Genomic DNA, 18,902 nt, shown 5'->3' on the forward strand with positions numbered 1-18,902 from the left:
GCTATGATTAATTGGAACAGATTTTAACTTTTATTTTTAAGAATTGTAAAAGATTTTGCTGCTACCTACAAGTACCTACTCTGAGAGAGATGAGCAAATTTATGCAGATCTAATTAAAAATCATATTTATTGACTAAGATTTCTTTAATCAGATGACAGCATTGAAAATATATACATTTTCACATTCAGCTGTAAGAACTCAAACTTTCTAGATTTTTAATAAAACCAAATGATTTTATGCCCTTCTAGAGTGCCAAGAAAATAAAGATGAAAACCACTTCATAAAGATAAAAACTTCTAGAGGAAGCTAGAAATTAGTCACAGCAAAAAACACTAATAATGTCTTGTACTAAGAAGCACTACTGCTCATGCACTTTCCTTTGTGATTCTGAGAATTCTCTTAGAAATTGAGAACGATGCAAAGGCGTATTAATAAAAATCAGACTGGAAATTTAGAAAATCCTAAAACAGACAGGATAGATACACTGGCACAATACAAACAGAAGCTGGTGTGTGTGTGTGTGTGTGTGCGTCAAGGGAAAGAGGAGACACCACATGCGCACACCATGGTGCAAACTGTTTTTTTGTGAACCAGTTTGCACCTTAGAGACAGGCAGCTGTGCTGAAAGAAGCTCGTCTCTTCAGGAGAGAACAGCTGTAGGAAGTTAGGGTGCAAAGCTTCTGGTATGAACTGTTCTCTTAGGCATCCATATACCCCTTTTTTGGATGCCAAGCCACAAATACGAGGAATATTAAGTGGCAAAAAAAATGACTTGAAGGAAAAAGCACCAGTACATCCTTGCATACACATTTCAAAATGAGTAAAATAAAACACATGAATCCTGAAAAATATAGGTTAAACTGTCTTTTTTAAAATCCAGAGCAAAATAAAGACGGTCCATATAATGGAAAATTGTACTGTTTGCCATTTAAAAGGGAATGTGAACCCTGGAGGTGGAAGTAATTATCCTCACATTCAATGTTTGGGTCAAAACCAGTACTTATTTACCTGACTCTCATTATTAAACAGAAATCTGGAGGCTGGCTCTTCTATCAAATGCCCTTATAACCAATTACATAGATATGATTTTTCTGATTTCAGTGCCTTAATGCAAAAGATGAGAATGTGAGAGCAAAGAAACACAGAACTTATTCAACCAGTTTTGTTAGCAACACCAACAAAAATTGGCATTGCTGATCCACATTATGGTGTCTATTCAAGGAGGGCTTCTAGAGAAAAGCATGACCTTCTTAAACTATAACTTGTTTGAATATTGCAAGTAGACCATTCATGTCTGGCTCAGAGCAAATGAGTACTTACGAAAAAAATTCTCATTATAGAACCACGTTCTCAGTGAGGGCAAGAGCATCATCACTGCTAGACACGAGTGAGCTTAGTAGACACTCAAACATTTCTGCCCACCCTGCCCCCCAGTTTCTATATTACCCCTTGCATTCTCCTTTTAAAACAAATGAATGCTGTTTGGAGAGCAAGTCAAAGAAGTACTGAAGATCAACAAAAGGCAACAGGGCTTCTACTGATAAGCAAGGGACTGAAAGACTTACCTATGTGTGGCTGATGAGCAGCTGCCAATGCATATTGCTGTTGTTGTGCTGCTGTCAGTTGCTGAACAGCAAGTGCATTCGGTCTTTGGAACAACTGAGAAATGAAAAAAAAGTTGTGTTTTACAACTTAATTACAATTCTTATTTCAAGATGGTTATATAAACCTTTCCCCAATGGGGTTAAACTTGCTAGGTGCTGGCCCAGGACTTGCCATTCAAGCTCAGTTAGAGAAGATTCAACAACTGTCCCACAGGTTAGTTTCAGCCTAGTGCTGTTAATGGTATAAATGTATCACCTCTTGGCCTCAGAGGGTCAAAGTCTGCATTGAGTTCATCTACTCCAACCAACAGTTTAGAAGTTTTATTTACTCTCATACTTGCCTTCTTCCTCTCTCTCCTTTCATCAGTCTCATACCTAGCGTGGGGTTCTCTGAGGGACAACTTGGTATGCAGTCATCAAAGAGCTAAACTGCACATTTTTCTTACTCACCCCCCTCCCAAGAATGCAGTCATAACTGCTGCCGCAAAAGTGCTGTGCAACAAATGGGTGCAGAGATGTCTTATAGTAACAGAATGAAGTAATCTTTGGATAAAATATGCACTTGTAAAAAATTGGCTCTCGCTACACAGATCCTCATACGCTTTGGCCAGTAAAGCAAAGCTGATGTTCATTTACTGAGACAGAGTAAGCTCCTCAGCAGAAAGATGATCCTAGTTTTCTGGTGCACTTATCCTATACGTTGACAGATGGACTATGCCCAGAGCAGTAGGAAAGATCGGGGGGGGGGGAGGAAATCCTGATGTTTTGTGCATATCAAAAGCAAAAGGTCACATGACTGGCACACAAATATATTTCAGATGCATAGGCTTGTGTATGCAAACCCATGTCCTGCTGGAGACAGAGTGGAGAAAAGCATTCATATTAATAAATGGAAGATCTACCTGTTGTTGAGAATTGTAGTCAAATAAGCCCACAGTTGCTGCAGCTGAATCCACAGGTACCTGAGTGCCAGAGTAATCAAACTGAAGCGGTTCCATGCCAACATGCTCCATGGGGTCCAGTGGAACACTCTGGGACTCTAAGTTGGAGAAATCCTCCACAGGCTTGGCACCATTCGTACTAGCTAGCTGGGCTAAGCCCTCAGATCCATTCTGGTTTGGCCCTAAAAGATCCACATCATTTGCAGAGTTCTGGCAGTTACCAGGTGTCCGGCTGAAAAGAAAAAAAAAGCAACACAAAACTTACGTTACTCAGAGAAAAAACCTAAAAGACCAACCCATCATAATTGACAATGGCAACAGTTTTAAAATGGCATTTCAAATTAAGTTTTTAAAGCTGAATCTTTTTGTTCTAATTTTCCTGAAACAGCTGAACACACTGACGTTCATTCTAGATAGATGATGATTGGAGAGCCCTTGTTTTCCACCATACCAATAACTGCATTACTAACCACATCTAAAAAAAAGTTTGTTTTAAAAAAGCCCTTTCTTGACATCTGTATTCGCTTGCCACACTCACCTCAGAAATGGGAGAACAGCAAGGGATCATCTTTTGTGGGCTCCTTCTTTATTTTGTCTGTCCCCCTCACTCACCTCATCCTTGGCTTGACCCCATACTTTTTCAATTACCTTCACCCTCCACCCTTTTATCATATTTCCCTTACTCCATACCCTATGCAGACTCCCCTACACCCATTTAGATCATGGTTCTAAATCACATAGTCAGTTTACATAAGTGAACTTCCCTGCTGCAGAAGTTCAGCTCCCAGTCAATGCAGAGTGCAGGGCTGGCAAAACAGACATGACAGAAGCCGGGGAAATGCACCCATCTCTCACAAGTTGAATTAAGAGTGGGATGCCTAAAGACGGTTAAGAAGTCCATAAGGGTCTGTCTCTTTTGTTGCACTGTACACAGCACCACTTAACTTCTGCAGTGTTAAATATTGAAGTATTATTCTTAACAAGTTGAGCAGCCCACATTTCCAGCGCAATTTGTTTTAACCAAGGTTTCATGTCTTGTGACTATGACAGAATGCCTCTTCCAAGACTATGCCAACTCATGTTTACATCACATAGAAACAAAATAATGTATGCATTTTCTTCAGTGGTGCAGAGTGGTAAGTGGTGGTAACGCAGCCGAAGCTCTGCTCACAGCCGGAGTTCAATTCCAACGGAAGGAGGAAGTCGAATCTCCGGTAAAAGGGGTCGAGGTCCACTCAGCCTTCCATCCATCTGTGGTCGGTAAAATGAGTACCCGGCCTATGCTGGGGGGGTAAAGAAAGGCCGGGGAAGGAACTGGCAAACCCACCCCATATATACGGTCTGCCTAGTAAACGTCGCAAGACGTCACCCTAAGAGTCGGAAACAACTCGCACTACAAGTGCAGGACACCTTTACCTTTACCTTTTTCTTCAGAACTATTGTTTTTACTCCTACAGAAAATATATACAGATTTAACCAATTAACCAAACTGACTATTCAACTCAGCTTTATTTAATCTACTTGTCACCCAACAAGCTGAATATTGCCTAAACAGTCATGGATGGTAACTCACAGGAGGCTCATTAAACCTCTCGAAAGTTTTTTTTCTGGGAAGTCTTGGATCACCCTAGCCCGCACTCCCTGTTGCAACTAAGCCAATGTAAGTGTAATTGAAGCAAGCACATATCCTTCCCCTGCCTATCACTGTAGTCATTTCCCCCCTTTCTCTTTTGTCTCCCTGTGTTTGTCGTAGACTGTAAGCCCCTTACTCTTTGTAAAGTGCCATGTGCATAGATGAAACAATATAAACCACCTAACAGACCTTAGCACAAAGCCAGTAACTCACATTCAACCTGGTGCTTCCTACAGGACTAATTAAACTAAATGTTCATACATAGCACCAAAACTGAATCAGCTTGGCTAAGTTGCAAATGTTATCCCAGTAAAAGTTATAAAAAAAGAAGCCTGTAATACACAATTTCCCCAATTTAAACATCTAACTGCAATGAATGTCTAACACCATCTTGAAAATCTGTAACAGGGTACCCTTTATTAGTAGCAACATAGCTAGCAAGCAACACAACAAGCACTTTTGAAATATCCTATTCTATGAACCACCACCCAGTGATGCAACCTACTACTGTGTACTCTCTCAGTGGAAGAAAATTAACAGTGTCTTTTAATACAGGAACAACAAATCTGCTTTGTTTTGCTTTGCTTAAAATAAAGTGTTTTGTCACCTACTGCAAACTTGTTCTAACTCCCTATTCAAACATATACTAGTCACATTCTGCTTGACTGTACTGTACCAACTACACCCTTCCTGAGGGATCCTCTCATGACCCATCCCTCCAGACATTTTTCCTGCCATTTACAAATGGGCCTGCTCAGGGACGCAGCAACACACCTACCCACTGTGAAACTTGTCCATAGCCTCTTTCATGAACAGAAGTGATAATTGCATTCGTTTTGATATTTTCTGCATCAATCCACACTATATCTTTCTTATCTATAGGAAATTGTCTAACCACAGTAGCACATCTTAACATAGATTATTCACTGGCCAACGAGCCATAAGCAGAGTTCTTTTCATAGAATGGGGCTTTTCTGCTCTTGCTTCAACCCTCTGTACCCCCTGAAAAGTCATCCCTGAGGATGGGAGATCCTTGGGAACAGTACAGGATGTAGAGAAGGGGCTAAAGATGGAGGGGAGGTTGGCTGAAACTGTCCAACAGCAGAAGGTGGGAAGCATCCAAATGCAAAAGGAGAAAAAAGGTGGGACCCCAAAATGCAGATTTGCTAGAAAAGAATATTTTAGACCAGTTGATGTAAAAAGTTTTATAGATTATGTATATATGGTTTTATGCTGTATGAAATTTATGTACATTAATGTTGTGTGTTCTTATGATTTTGTTTACAGCCCCTGACGAAGGCCAAACTACTGAGTTGCTGAAATGCATTGGGCTTTTGTTAAAATAAACATTTTTTCAATCGTTTTGGGGTCCCCCCCCCTTTTTTCTCCTTTGGCTGAAACTGTCCCCAGCTACAACTGCATAGAGAAAAATGTATTCTCTTGTTCTGTGTTCCTTTTTGATCCAACCGCTGATTACAAGTAACAACTTCCACGTGAAGGCCAATTTGCCCCTTCTATTGTACTGCCTCTAAAGTCCAGTCCTGGTAGTTTGCTGCCATATCCACAAGACTCTTGGGACCAAACCAGAAAGCACTGGCTTATACAGGAGAAAGATATTCACGTATAGGTACCTACATACCTAAAATCTTTTGCATCGGCATCAATTCCATTCTGTACAGGCAAACCATTAGCCTTGTCCATTACGTCTCCCTCTTCCTTTAAATCACCTAATTTATCACCATCAAATGTGCCCTTATTTTTCTTGTCACCTTTATCATTGTCGTCACTCTCAGCATCCCTTGGCCCCTGTGTGAAATATAGCAGTTCACAATGCCTTAATTTTTTAAAAGCAAAACCAAACTTGAACATATTATTCATGCCAATATTAATGCATTTAAAACAAAGCAAAAACACTTTTGCATCAAGAATTTTTACAACTAGCATTTAACATCACCATAAAACTTGTTTAACCTATAACAGTTTTATTGTTGTTGCTTATTTTATATTACTGTGCAATTTATAATAATAATAATAATAACCCCTGCCCCCTGAACATGCACTCATGTGTGTAGCTGTGCATGTGCTCATGTGCACACAGATATCCTATTCAGCCATCTTTTTGATGCTTGAGATTTCTTCAGAAACTATTTGCACTTAAGAACTGGAACCTTTTTTTCTTTGAGAGAAAAGCTACAGTTTCAGGAGGCTGAATTTTGCACTTAATGGCACAATATGCACTTTTCCTGCATTCCTACAGAACTGTCACATATAGACAGTCTTGTCTTTAACAAGGTAAAAGTTACAAACTGTCAGTGCAAACAAAGCATATGATTAAAAAGCAGCTAGAAGTTCACTCTTGGGCCTAGCTACTCCCTTCCCCTCCCTTTAAATAGACTCTACTGTATCAGAATCATCTTTTTGGCATTTAAAAAAAGATTCCCTACTGTTCCAAAACTGTGATGATGTCTGTTCCGGATATGTCCCATACATCATGATTTAAAGACAGTGTTGCCAGATATCATCCACTATACTTACAAAACCTCCTTTTCTGAGACAGGAATCCCCTGGAGATGAGCTCAATACATATTCCACCATGCTTACTCCAAGTCCTCCGCTTTCTGATCTTGGGGAGAGTACAGAGTTAACCTCACTATTCACATGAAAACCTTGACCAGGTCTTCTTTGAACCATGATTGGTTGGGAAACAGAATGATCTGCAACAAAGATATACAGGTAGGTAGGTAGAAAAAATTGAGGGGGTTCTTTTCTTCAACATCAGATTATTTTGCATCTTTGGAAAGACCGCTTCTTAACTTCCTCAGAACAGCCTTAAAATTAGGGGGAAGACAGAATAGATAGCTACAGACTTCAAGAAACCACAGAATTCAAACAAACACTTAGTAACTGAGACACTAAAATAGCCTTGCAAACAGTTTCCAACAGGATACCCAGCCATGTATTTCTCCAACACACCTCTCACTCATTCCTTTAATGCGCCATCTTCCACATGCCCAAAAGCCAGGGAAAGCAATGACAAGGAGAGTCATGGTCAGCTGCACATGCAACTATTAAGAGAGACGAATGCAGCCCAACATAGCCACAGCCAGCCCTGTCCCAAACTCTCTGTTCCAGTTTTCCCAACCTTTGGGTCAGCAGATGTTGCTGGACTACAACTCCCATCAGCCCCGGCTAGAATGGCCAATGGACAGGAATTATGGGAACTGTAGTCCAGCAACATCTGGGGACACAAAGGTTGGGAAAGACTGCACTATTCCACACACACACACCCAAGTGCAGATCAGCATAGTACCGCGTTAGACAATTTTAAAATATGTGATGCTTGCATATTTAAACTTTACAGCTATTGGGCATATTATTATCTCTTTTCTAAAATGTTTCTACCAGAACAATATAAGGAGAGGGAAAGGGAGAGAGAGCTTGCTCCAAACAATTTACTTCATTTGAGGTACCTGATGTTCCCCAAGCGCTGTCTCTCCATTGATCACCCAAAAATATTCCTTTTGGTCCATCTTTGCTAGAATCATCAGACTCCCAAAATTTTTTACCTGGCAAAAGCTGCTGTAAAATAAAATTAAAAATATTATATTTTAAGGTTATCTTTAAAGATAAATGTAAGATAGCACTTTAATAATACCCAGTTCATCCACCTCTAATAACTACACTAACTCATGATGAAGCATCTCAAAGCAACAGAGTTTGGGGAGGAAAAGAAATGATGCAAGATCTAGCTTTGGAGAGGAAGAAAATGATTACTGCTTCCCATCCTACCCAGGAACGGAGAGATAATGTTTCCTTGAATGAGGAAGGGAAGCAGAGTGTTTCCTAGCAGCACCTCAAGCAAGTCATCAAGTTTGGGCAGGCCTGGGATTGTAAGAGCAGGCCTGGTACCTTGCTCTACCTATTGGGAAAAAAAACAATGATGAGCAGACCTTAGCAGGATGGAGAAGCTGTGATAGTTGGAGAAGGTGAGTGGAGAAAAGATGTGGAATTGTAGGGGGGACATTGGAAGCTGAAGGAAAGGGGAAGGGCAGGAGGAACAGTAGAGAATGAATAGACTTCCCCTCCCCTCCCCCCCGGGCAAAAAACAAAACAACATGGTCACCTGTCTGAAATGTTAAGTAACTGCATTAGAGATCAGCTACGGTCTTTCCTAGCTCATTAACGTGCACCGTCAACGGACGGATTGCCTTCAAGTCGATCCCGACTTATGGCGACTCTATGATCAGGGTTTTCATGGTAAGCGGTATTCAGAGGTGGTTTACCATTGCCTTCCTCTGAGGCTGAGAGGCAGTGACTGGCCCAAGGTCACCCATGAAGCTCACTGGGTGACCTTGGGCCAGTCACTGCCTCTCAGCCTCAGAGGAAGGCAATGGTAAACCACCTCTGAATACCGCTTACCATGAAAACCCTGATCATAGAGTCGCCATAAGTCGGGATCGACTTGAAGGCAATCCGTCCGTTGACGGTGCACGTTAATGAGCTAGGAAAGACTTATTGAAAGAGAACCCATGATTAACCACACCAACAGGCATTAGTACAGTAATGACACTATGAATACACACACACTTAAGTAGCTTCATTTATACTATTTTTTTATACAAACTCTTTTGCTAGGCACTCCAGTATTTGCATAAAGGGAACAGGGAGCTCCATAAAAAAAAAAAGAACATTTAACTTTTTATCTTGCAATGAACCACAATTAGACTAAGCACATGCCCATACGCTATCAAAGATGTACAAAGACAATGCACAAAGAACGGGGTGGGGGACCTTTTTCAGTTCAAGGAACACATTATCCCATTGGAAAGCTGTTGGGAGCCACATTCAAATAGTGGGCACAGCCAGACACACTATCACACACTCCTTAACACAGAGATCAGCTAAGGATCAGGGAGGACGCAATCTTCATCCCCATTGTGATGTTCTGAGTCAAGAGGTTTAAACCTCCCCACCCAACACACCATGATGAAAATGGGGGGGAAAAACACCCCATCCTGATTCCTGGAGTGCCCAGTGAGGAAAGGTGGGGAGGGGATGTGGCCTGGCAGGTCAGAGGTTTCCCAACCCTGACATAGATCAATCCTCTATTTCAATAGCATGTTTAGCAACTAAGGAAATCCCAGGTAACAAACCCACCTAGATAGTGCTTGCTCTTTCCCAACCCAGTGACCTCCTTCAAGTCCTGATTTGCTAACACATAGTTTGGCAGCCAGGAACAGGCAACAAGACCACATGCTCCCTGACACATTAATAGTTATACTTTAATTAAGCCAGGATGTGAGCACTACGGGAAGGAGAAAACAACAGGAGGAGCTTGTAGGTTACACAGAAGCATCTAATTTGCACAAACAAGATCCTAGATTAGATAGGCAGTTGAACTGATCCAGCAGGACTCTCCTTAAGTTCTTACATTTAACAACCCAGGAACTGAACATCTGAACTGGGACAATAAATCCCCTTCCCCTCATGCTAGACAGATAGTAAACTTGAGGGCAGGGACTTTGTCATTATTGCACATACTAAGAACCTTATAAATAGCAGAAGACAAGTAGGACCTGCATCTTAACGTGGAGTGCTCCTGCTCTGTCCGTGTTCTACCTAGGCAGCCATAGGCTCTTCCAGGATACCTCCCCCCAAACTGCTTTTCCATTTTTTCCTCCAACATATACTCAGCATTCTGTGCCCACCGAGCATGCTCAGTACCCATGGAGCTGTTTTGGAGAAGGGGCTACCCCCTTAAGGTCCCCCGGACTCTCTCAGCATGCTGATAGCCCCCTCTTGTTTCTCTGTAACCTGGTTTTGGCTATAATTCTGTTGCTGATTTTGCTATCAGAGAGAGAGGAATGATGATGAAATCCAGCTAGAAGACCTTGCTAGTACTCACACACCCACATCTGCCTAACTCAGGCTCTGCATACACTCTGAGCAGGAGTAAACTGCATGGGATGCTTACATCTGAGAATCGTAGTCATGGGAGAGTGGAGGAGGTCATGTCATTCCACAGTACAAACCAAACGTTTCAGTGATTGCACAACAACTTAGATGTGTAGCAAACAAGCATTTTGCATTGAGTGATCAGCACTTATTACTTAAACTTGGCATTTAACACAAAGCCAATACAAACAAACAAAAAAGTGTTTTATGTAGTTTCAGCAAATGAATGTTTCTCTCTTCAATAAATGCAGATTTATACCTAGGTATATGTGTGGGATTTTTCATTCCTTGGGTCATTACCTCTGCATTTCCCAGAAGCTGGGGGGATAATTGTTTCATAATGACCAGATGCACACCCACACCCATTTTCTAACCATCATGCACAAGCGAGCAGTATACCCATTTACAACTTAGCTACTGTAATCTAGCCACTGGGAACAGAAAGCCAGCAGGTCCTATGATGGATTTGGCTTGTTATGTTCTACATAAGCGTAAGGACTTGTGTGGTTCCTGGAGTTTTGGATCTCATCTATGCATCTTGCCCCAAAAGTTTTGCAGCTCAGGGCAGCTCCACCACAGATGCATTAACACACCCTTTTTGACGCAACTTCTAGAGTATTTGTCAGAATGGGTTTCTAAGTTTAGAGAGGCTCTTCTGTTGGGATACACAGATTGTGTATTGGAGGCAGGTTTCCATTCCTTTTGCACTATTACATTCCGAGAATCTACCTCCCACACTAGTATTAGGCAAAGTTGCCTTTCTTCATTGTTTGTTTAGCATCTTTATAAAGAGCACAATCAAAGCTTGAGTTATTCTGCCTGCAGTGTGCCAAACTGAATTACAGTCAGTTTAAATCACTGACAATACAGTCCTTCCAATCTTCTGGGGTTATCTAGTGTCTGAGTCAAAGATACCATTACCATGGCATATTGAGAGGTCAGAAAGTTTTACAAATCACAATAGCTGTAAGCAATTTTTCCCTCCTTGTACAACTTCCAGAAATTTGCTAGTACCCTTTACACTCCAGAGGTCAGCATATTCACCCAAGTCTGTTAGTGGCGAAAGTATCCAAAAAGTCAGTATTATGGTTTTTGTCTCTTAGGCCAACTGCTCACTCTAAATCTATATCTGCACTATTCCACTTTGGACGGCAAGTGGGTTCCCATTCGACTGAATGCTCCTCCACACAAAACAGTTCCCTATTAATACTGACAAATGGGAGTCCACCAACATTTGGAGGGCATCACATTGGTTACTTCAAGTATAAAGAACTGTTTTGTGTGGAGAAATATTCAATCACGAGCCCTCTCCTGCAATCTGAGGTGGTACAACCCAGACCCATCTCAGTGAGTACCAGTACAGTAGTGGGAAGCTTTGGCCCTTCAGGTGTTGCTAAACTACAACTCCCATCAGCCCTAGCAAGGCATGATCAACGGTCAGAGATGGGTGTTGTAGTTCAGCAACATTTGGAGGCCCCAAGGCTCCCCACACATGTACTACGAGTTTGTAGTACTCATAATGGACACAAGGTCTTTGAGTGTCAATATAAGCTCCCTACTGCTTTTCCAGATGGATTATCTGTAATGTCCATCCAGCTCTTAAGGCTTTCAGGATCCAGAAAACCAAAAACTGTTCTTAACTGATAGGCTGCATGATGTAGTTTTAGCTTGGGTTAAAAAAATCTCCTCCTTCCAGCTGTTGGTGTGCACCCAGATCAAATAATTGATTACTTGTGCTCCTTTTGGAAGGAAGAGTGGGATATAAATATAATATAGCAGCAGCAGCTGCTGCTGCAACAACATTTTCCCAACCATTCACACTTTTGTGCCTTTGCCTCAGATATCTGAAGGGGAATTGCCTGGAGCAGAAAAAAAGTTTAGTCTGTGCAACAGAATTACTGCTCATGGAAATTATGTGCAACCAGGGCAGATAAAATTTATCTATGCACAGAGCAATTTCTCTATAGCTTTCTACTCCACATGTCCCACATTATGCACCAACCCAAGATCTGACTTATTAAAAACAAAATCTCTTTTGGTATTTTTCAAGGTTTTGTCAGATTTCATGAAAAGTGGCTATTGAGGCTGTGAAAATGAGTGCATATTCCCTCAGTAAGGACACTTTTACTAAATCCTTCTTTGGCTTTGGGAATATTTTACCTCTTTTCATGTCACTCATATTTGTTTCTATATAAAACCGCTGATTTTAACCTTCATTTCTTACACTTTAAATATAATACGTACAAAGCTGTCTTATTCCAAATCAGACCATTGCTTTATCTAGCTCAGTATTGTTTACACTGACCAACAGCGGTTCTCCAGGGTTACAGGCAGGGGACATTGCCAGTCCAACTTGGAGATACCAAGGATTCAAGATGGGGCCTTGAACACTCAAAGCAAATCATCCACGACTGAGTTACGGCCCTTCCCTTTGTACGCCATTGCTTCCTAGATTCTTTTTCTTCATTTTTAAGGTCTTACTACTTGTTCTGCTGCTTTAGATGTAATTCTATTTTCCTTCCATTCAGTTCATATTATCTTCATGACAAACACATGACGCAACTAGTACATTAAATGTAATCAGCTTTATTCCCATGCTCACAATAATATACACATTTAAGGAATGTTTAAGCAGATTCTATTTTATGATTTTCCCATAATTCTTCACTTTCTTTGGACTGCTAGAAGATCTCCATAAAGTTTCAGAGACTGGTATGTTTTATATAGGAATTCTAAATTTTTCAATTTACCCAACAATTCCTTGAAATGCCTAACAGCTGCAATTTCCTTACTAGTAATGCATGTTTTATAGCAACCCCACACTTGATATAATAATTTAAGAATCATGTTGTCAAAAAAAATGACTTTCTGTAAGGTTTGTTTCACTGTTCTGGTATAGTAATTTATTTATTACAAACATTATTTTGCCCTCTATAGTTAACTTATTTCCATTTTTATAATTGACACATATGGTATGATCATGCTAAGGGTCCAATTAAGTAAGACTGTTTATGGACAAGAAATACCAATTCTGGAGTAAAAATGCTTTATTTCTAAACTGTTTTACTGAGTAGATCTGTCTCTTAGGCATCAAGGATACAGTTCTAGTCACTTCAACCAAAATATTTTTCCAACTGAACAAATTCAGTCGTTAAAATCACCAGGTGTTTGTCATTGGACAGTGGGACATTTTGGGCTGATAGCCTCCCTTATAAGGAGGGAAGAAAGAGATAGGGCTTTCCAGGATAAGAACACTAAGCACAGACCAGATTTGGGGGAAAGGGGGACAGTTTTTGAGGGGAAGTTAATGAAAGGCTTCCTCGAGTAAAGCCAGTAACTTGAGAGCCAGTGTGGCGAAGTGGTTAAGAGTGCTGAACTATAATCTGGGAAACCAGGGTTCAAATCTCCACGCAGCCATGAAACTCACTGAGTGATATTAGGCCAGTCACTGCCTTTCAGCCTAACCTACCTACCAGAGTTATTGTGAGGATAAAAATCGAGAACCGTGTATGCCACCTTGAGCTAATTGGAGGAAAAATGGGATATAAATGCAATAATAAATAAATAAATAAAAGCTTTCTTCACACTAAATTCTCATATTCAGCAAGCAATCTCAGATCCATTAATACTTTCTTTCCTGGGAAAGGGTTGTTTACTACCCCCTCCCTTTCATACACAGAGCTAAAGTACCCACCACCACCAGCTGATCAACTGTCCCATAAGGTGGCAGTTTCATGGACTGTGAAGGTGTGCTGAAGCCACAGACCGGCTGGAGCTAAGTAGGATTGCTGCCTCACCAACACTCAGATTAGCAGAAACCTTATTTTAGCAGGGTGTGGTTTCACCTAGCTGAAGGCTGGAGTCTGAGTGAGGCTGCTTCAAAGGGAGGCCAATCTAGTTCTTGCTTGGGAGAAAGCAAGTCTCTCCCTACTTCTGAGCATCTTATATGAACTATTCCTACAAGGAAGAATGGCCTTGCTAACCTAAGGGATGGTAAATGATGCATATAGACAGAGGGGAGTCCCTGTCAAAGTCTTGAATTTTCCTTTGGCAAATACATCCCATCCATTAGAATCAAAGAAAGTTTCTTTCTGGTTTTCAGAGGGCAATCTTCTAATAAGATTATAGCTGCAGACTTTGGCTCTGATGTAGCTCAAGCAATATACAACACTAGAGGCTGTTTTCATGGTAAAAGTCTGCAGTTCTGATCTTTTACCATGTTGCTTGCAGGCAAGTCACATTAGGGTTCTCTCTAGATAGCTATATGTATCATGTGTCTTTTAAAAGGCCAGCTAAAGTTATGAGCGTGTAATGCAAGGAGCTCCAAGGTAGCTGCCTCCTCCATTACAAAGTCCTTGCTGCTGCAATTAACAATCTACAGAGGGGTCCCTGCTCTGTTCTTATTTGTAAAGTATGGGCAAGTGGAGCTACATCTTTTGTGTCCTACTCTGTGGGACTCGGCCCCTTTAGAAGTGCACCTGGCTAGCTCCCTTACAAACTTTGGAAGAGGAGCCAACAGCTTCAACGTTGGTTTTTAGCGTACTTTAAAAGGCGCTATGGACAGGCTTGTTACTTATTCCCATTGTTTACAGATTTTAAAATAATGGTTTTTAAACAATTTTAATTCAATTTGAGCAGCCTCAGTGCTGAACAAGGCAGTGTATACATTTAATAAATTATTTAAGAATTGGCTCCAACTGCATTCAGACTGCTTTCCCCCAAGAATCAGATATACATATTGCCAGCAATGAATTATCTTATGGATAATGTCCAAGAATGGGTCCCATCCGATACCGTAAAGATATTTGGAACAGTTTTGTGCATTTTATAATTGTGATGGTTCTATCTGATTTTATAACTGCATTTTTCATTGCTGTAATCTGCGCTGGGACCTTATGGTGAAGGGCAGGTAAGAAATCTTATGAACAAATATCTATGCTCTTATTTCTACAGGAAACCAAGGAACAACACAACTAACTTCTAAAACCTTTCCTCAATCTTTCCTGCTCCTTCCTCAGAGTTAGAGTCCTCAACATCTTCAGCATGCTGACATGACAGGAGGCTTATGACCAGGGTATGATAAAAATGTAGAAACATTTTTGCCATTCTCTTCCCAGCCACCAATGTTGTGAGCTGACTAATCCAAAATGCATTATGAAAATAAATATTGTTACTGTTAGACATTTCAAAACAGATCAACTTTTTAGTAATTTGTTTAGACGGCTGGAAATTTTCTTCACTGCTTCCAGGGTTGACAGCTTAGTTCATCAGTTCCCTGGCCAACCAACTACTCTTTTTCTGGTATTCTGAAGCATGCAATAATCCCAGTCATCCATTCTTAGGGGGAGATACTCTCTTTCACAGCAAGATATCCATACACTGGAGTCAACTGCTTGAAACTTTATTGACTTTCAGGCCCAGACTTTTTGACAGTACACTTGCCTCTTGAATAGATATTATCAATGAAACAAGATGTTTGTATGTATGTTTAGCTTAAACTGCTGGCTGTCTCAGGTGGTAAATCTTGAAATATGGCAACACTGACATTTTTAGAAAGCAATTTCGACTTATGATCTTCCAATTCTATGGCTTCACTCAAGAAGCAAACTCGGTCTACTCTTATCACAAACTTTTGGGTTGTCATTATCTGTGTGTTCATGCTGTAGTTATGTGCAAAACAGTTGCTGGATACTGCTGTTTGTATTCATTTGGGAATACAAATGGGTAAGGCTGCCCCACTCTGCCCCCCAAAATCAAAAGGAATCCCCCAAATCTTTCACTATAACATATATTACTATTTCCCTTGAAATTGTTTCTGTTACTAGGTCATGGGCATCAACAGACATACCAATAACTAGTTTTATTTAACTGCTGATACCATTTAACAAATTCTGGGGCAATTCATTCAGCAGGAGAGCAATACAGAATTGCGTTTGTATATCTAAGTCTGAAAAGTATAATGCTCAAATTAATAAAAGAGAAAAATATCCAACTTTAATCTCCTTGAATGATTAATATGTATATAACAATATAGGGAAAATACCAATGAATAAAATGTCTAAAAACTCTTTATGTTATTGACATAAAGGTGGAATATATTCAAATATCAACTGATATAACCAACAATGTTGTGACAAACCAAGTATTACATAACCAACAATTATATTATAAATCGAATGCATTTCTATCCTAAATGGGACTTCTTCAGTGGTCAATATAGATATATGGTTCAATTTTGTCACTACAGAAACAGCTTGCTGTTGTATCAACACATTAGGACCTATCTTATTATAAAAATGTATTTATAATCTTTGATAGATCTTGAATTATCGTGCGGGTTGCCCAATCATTCCTAATTACAGAGCTTACTCCCATAGTAATTCTCTAACAGGTCAGGCAGCAATTCACGTCGCGCACATAGCTCTTATATTTGGACAAGCATTTCACAGGTCAGCCATCAAAGTCGGTGAATCTTCATTAATATTAGGGTCAAGGGTGGACATTGGACAATAGCTCATCTTTAAATATTCTGTTTATATCACCCTGTTAATCCCCACCCCTGCAAATTTCTGGAATGAAACCCTTTTTACATGTACTCTGCTCTCTGAGCCCCACAACCAAGAGCAGAATCTGAAGAACTGCTCATATGTAGCATAAGAATCTGCAGTTGGAAGGGAAAATCCAGCAAGTCTACATTCGTAGGCAGAGGCACTTAGATGAAGCAGCCACCATTCTTTGAGTCTCAGTTTATTATAGGCTCTTCATTACATAAGAAAAAACAAACAGGGCCCTAAGTTTGTCTCTATTTTGCTGCAAAGTTAAAGGACTTTCCACTCTAAAGAGTGGACACAAGGGTGACAGGATTGGATAACTCAGTGAAGAAGCAGCTCCCTCCCCCTCATCCTATAAGTCTGTGGATGGAGGAAAGGCAGCCACACTGCAGGGGAGGCAGGAGCGAGGGACATCTTGTCCTTTCCCTAACCATTCAGCTGAGGAAAACTGCAACTGCTCTGACATTGATAGCCAAACAGGTAACCCTTCATGCACCCTTTGGGGGGGGGTATCTTATCCATCCTCAATTGCTTTTTCCCATTGTGGGGAGTTAAAGTTTAGCAAACACAATGATTAGTTCACTCTTATTAATTAAATTGTTGCATCAAAAAACTTAAGTATTAATACCCAAGTGTGTTTTGTCCTTTAGTGTATAAAACACCGACTGCAGAGGACTGCAGCCCATGCACTATTGAGGACTCTGGGGCACATGCTAGGGTGCAAATTCAGTTCATGCAACCACTGGCCAGGCCTTTTTTATTTCACTGGTGCCTTGTGCGAACCAAGAAAGAGCCCTAGAATACACCCAACTCTCTCTTGCGGCTGCACTTTATAGGAAAATATTGGTAGTGGTGGAAAAAATGCTCTCTGGGAAGCTGGTGCATAGGGAAAGGTGAAGTGTACACGTTTATTCTCTCAGTTTTCCACCCTATGATTTCAGATTATCCAGAGTATCTTGTTTGTTGGGTGTGTGTGTGCGTTATTGTCGGGTGAATGATCTGTATGATTGTTTCTGTGAATTTGTGTATTTTTAACATGTGCCTGGGAGAAAAGATTCCATCCTTCGTGGGGGGGCTTTCGGGGGCCCCAATCAACGTAGTGACGGGTAATGGGAGGTATGGTGTTAGGAGGAGAACAGGCCAGGTACGGGGAACTCGTCCCAGACAAATTGTGTCTGTGCCTTGTTCCAGTTCTCCTCATATCCACAGGATTGTTGGTGGTCCTATCAGCCAGTTCTCGGATCTCCAAGTGCTGCTTTTGAATGCCAGGTCGGTACATAACAAAACCTCCCTTGTCCATGATTTAATTCTGGAGGAGGGTGCCGACCTGGCATGTATAACCGAGACCTGGGTGGCTGATCAGGGAGGAGTTGCTCTTTCCCAGCTTTGTCCACCCATGTATTTGGTTCAGCACTGTGGTAGATCTGACGGCCGGGGAGGGGGGGTCGCTGTGGTCTATAGGAGTTCTTTCCCTCTCACCAGGCACCCTGTCCAGACGGCGACTGGTCTGGAATGTCTCCACCTTGTATTGGGCCAGGGAGACAGACTAGGAATACTGTTGGTGTACTGTCCACCTTGCTGCCCAACAGCTTCCTTAGCTGAGCTGACAGAGGTAGTCTCGGAGGTGCTCTTGAGATCCCCTAGACTTTTGGTACTGGGGGATTTCAACGTCCATGCTGAGGCTGTCCTATCTGGCGCAGCTCAGGACTTCATTGCCTCCATGACAACAATGGGGCTGTCTCAATTTTCTACCGGCCCAACTCATGTGTCGGGACATACTCTTGATTTGATCTTCGCCACTGGACATGGAGGCGGTGATCTGGTGGTGGGGTGTTTTTCATCTACCCCATTGTCATGGACAGATCACCGCTTGTTGAGATTTAGACTTACAGCAGCTCTTTCCGTCCGCAAGGGTGGAGGATCTATTAAGTTGATCCGCTCCCGGAGCCGGATGGATCCCGTAGGTTTTCAGAGGGCTCTGGGAGATTTTCCGGCTGATGGGACCGGTGCTCCTGTCGAGGCCTTGGTCGCACTGTGGAATACGGAAATGACCCGGGCTATTGACATGATCGCTCCCGCGCGCCCCCTCCGGTGTAGAGCTCATACAGCTCCGTGGTATACCCCGGAGTTGAGAGCGATGAAACATGAGAGGAGGAGGCTGGAGTGCAGATGGAGGAAAACTCCCAGTGGATACAATTATGCTTTGTTAAGTGCCAC

General features: G+C 41.4%; 1 protein-coding gene and 1 non-coding gene across 11 annotated transcripts in view; both read right to left on the reverse strand.

Annotated features, from left to right (window-relative positions):
• Positions 1-18,902, reverse strand: part of PUM1 (pumilio RNA binding family member 1) — a 71,070-nt gene that overhangs the window by 32,026 nt on the left and 20,142 nt on the right. For 8 of the 10 annotated variants that reach the window (XM_061596141.1, XM_061596147.1, XM_061596146.1 and 5 more), the window contains exons 4-8: positions 7,650-7,758; positions 6,715-6,893; positions 5,819-5,985; positions 2,508-2,778; positions 1,567-1,660 (exon numbers count right to left, since the gene is read on the reverse strand). In XM_061596141.1, coding sequence (XP_061452125.1) covers positions 1,567-1,660; positions 2,508-2,778; positions 5,819-5,985; positions 6,715-6,893; positions 7,650-7,758 — 820 coding nt within the window. The remainder of the gene's footprint in view (positions 1-1,566; positions 1,661-2,507; positions 2,779-5,818; positions 5,986-6,714; positions 6,894-7,649; positions 7,759-18,902) is intronic. The other 2 variants (XM_061596148.1, XM_061596142.1) reach the window with 1 other exon arrangement.
• On the reverse strand, positions 1,295-1,383 carry LOC133371040 (small nucleolar RNA SNORD103/SNORD85). The gene has a single exon (XR_009759246.1). It is a non-coding gene; the product is annotated as a small nucleolar RNA SNORD103/SNORD85 (small nucleolar RNA).

This window comes from Rhineura floridana, chromosome 15 (genome assembly GCF_030035675.1).
Source record: "Rhineura floridana isolate rRhiFlo1 chromosome 15, rRhiFlo1.hap2, whole genome shotgun sequence".
Taxonomy (NCBI): Eukaryota; Metazoa; Chordata; class Lepidosauria; order Squamata; family Rhineuridae; genus Rhineura; species Rhineura floridana.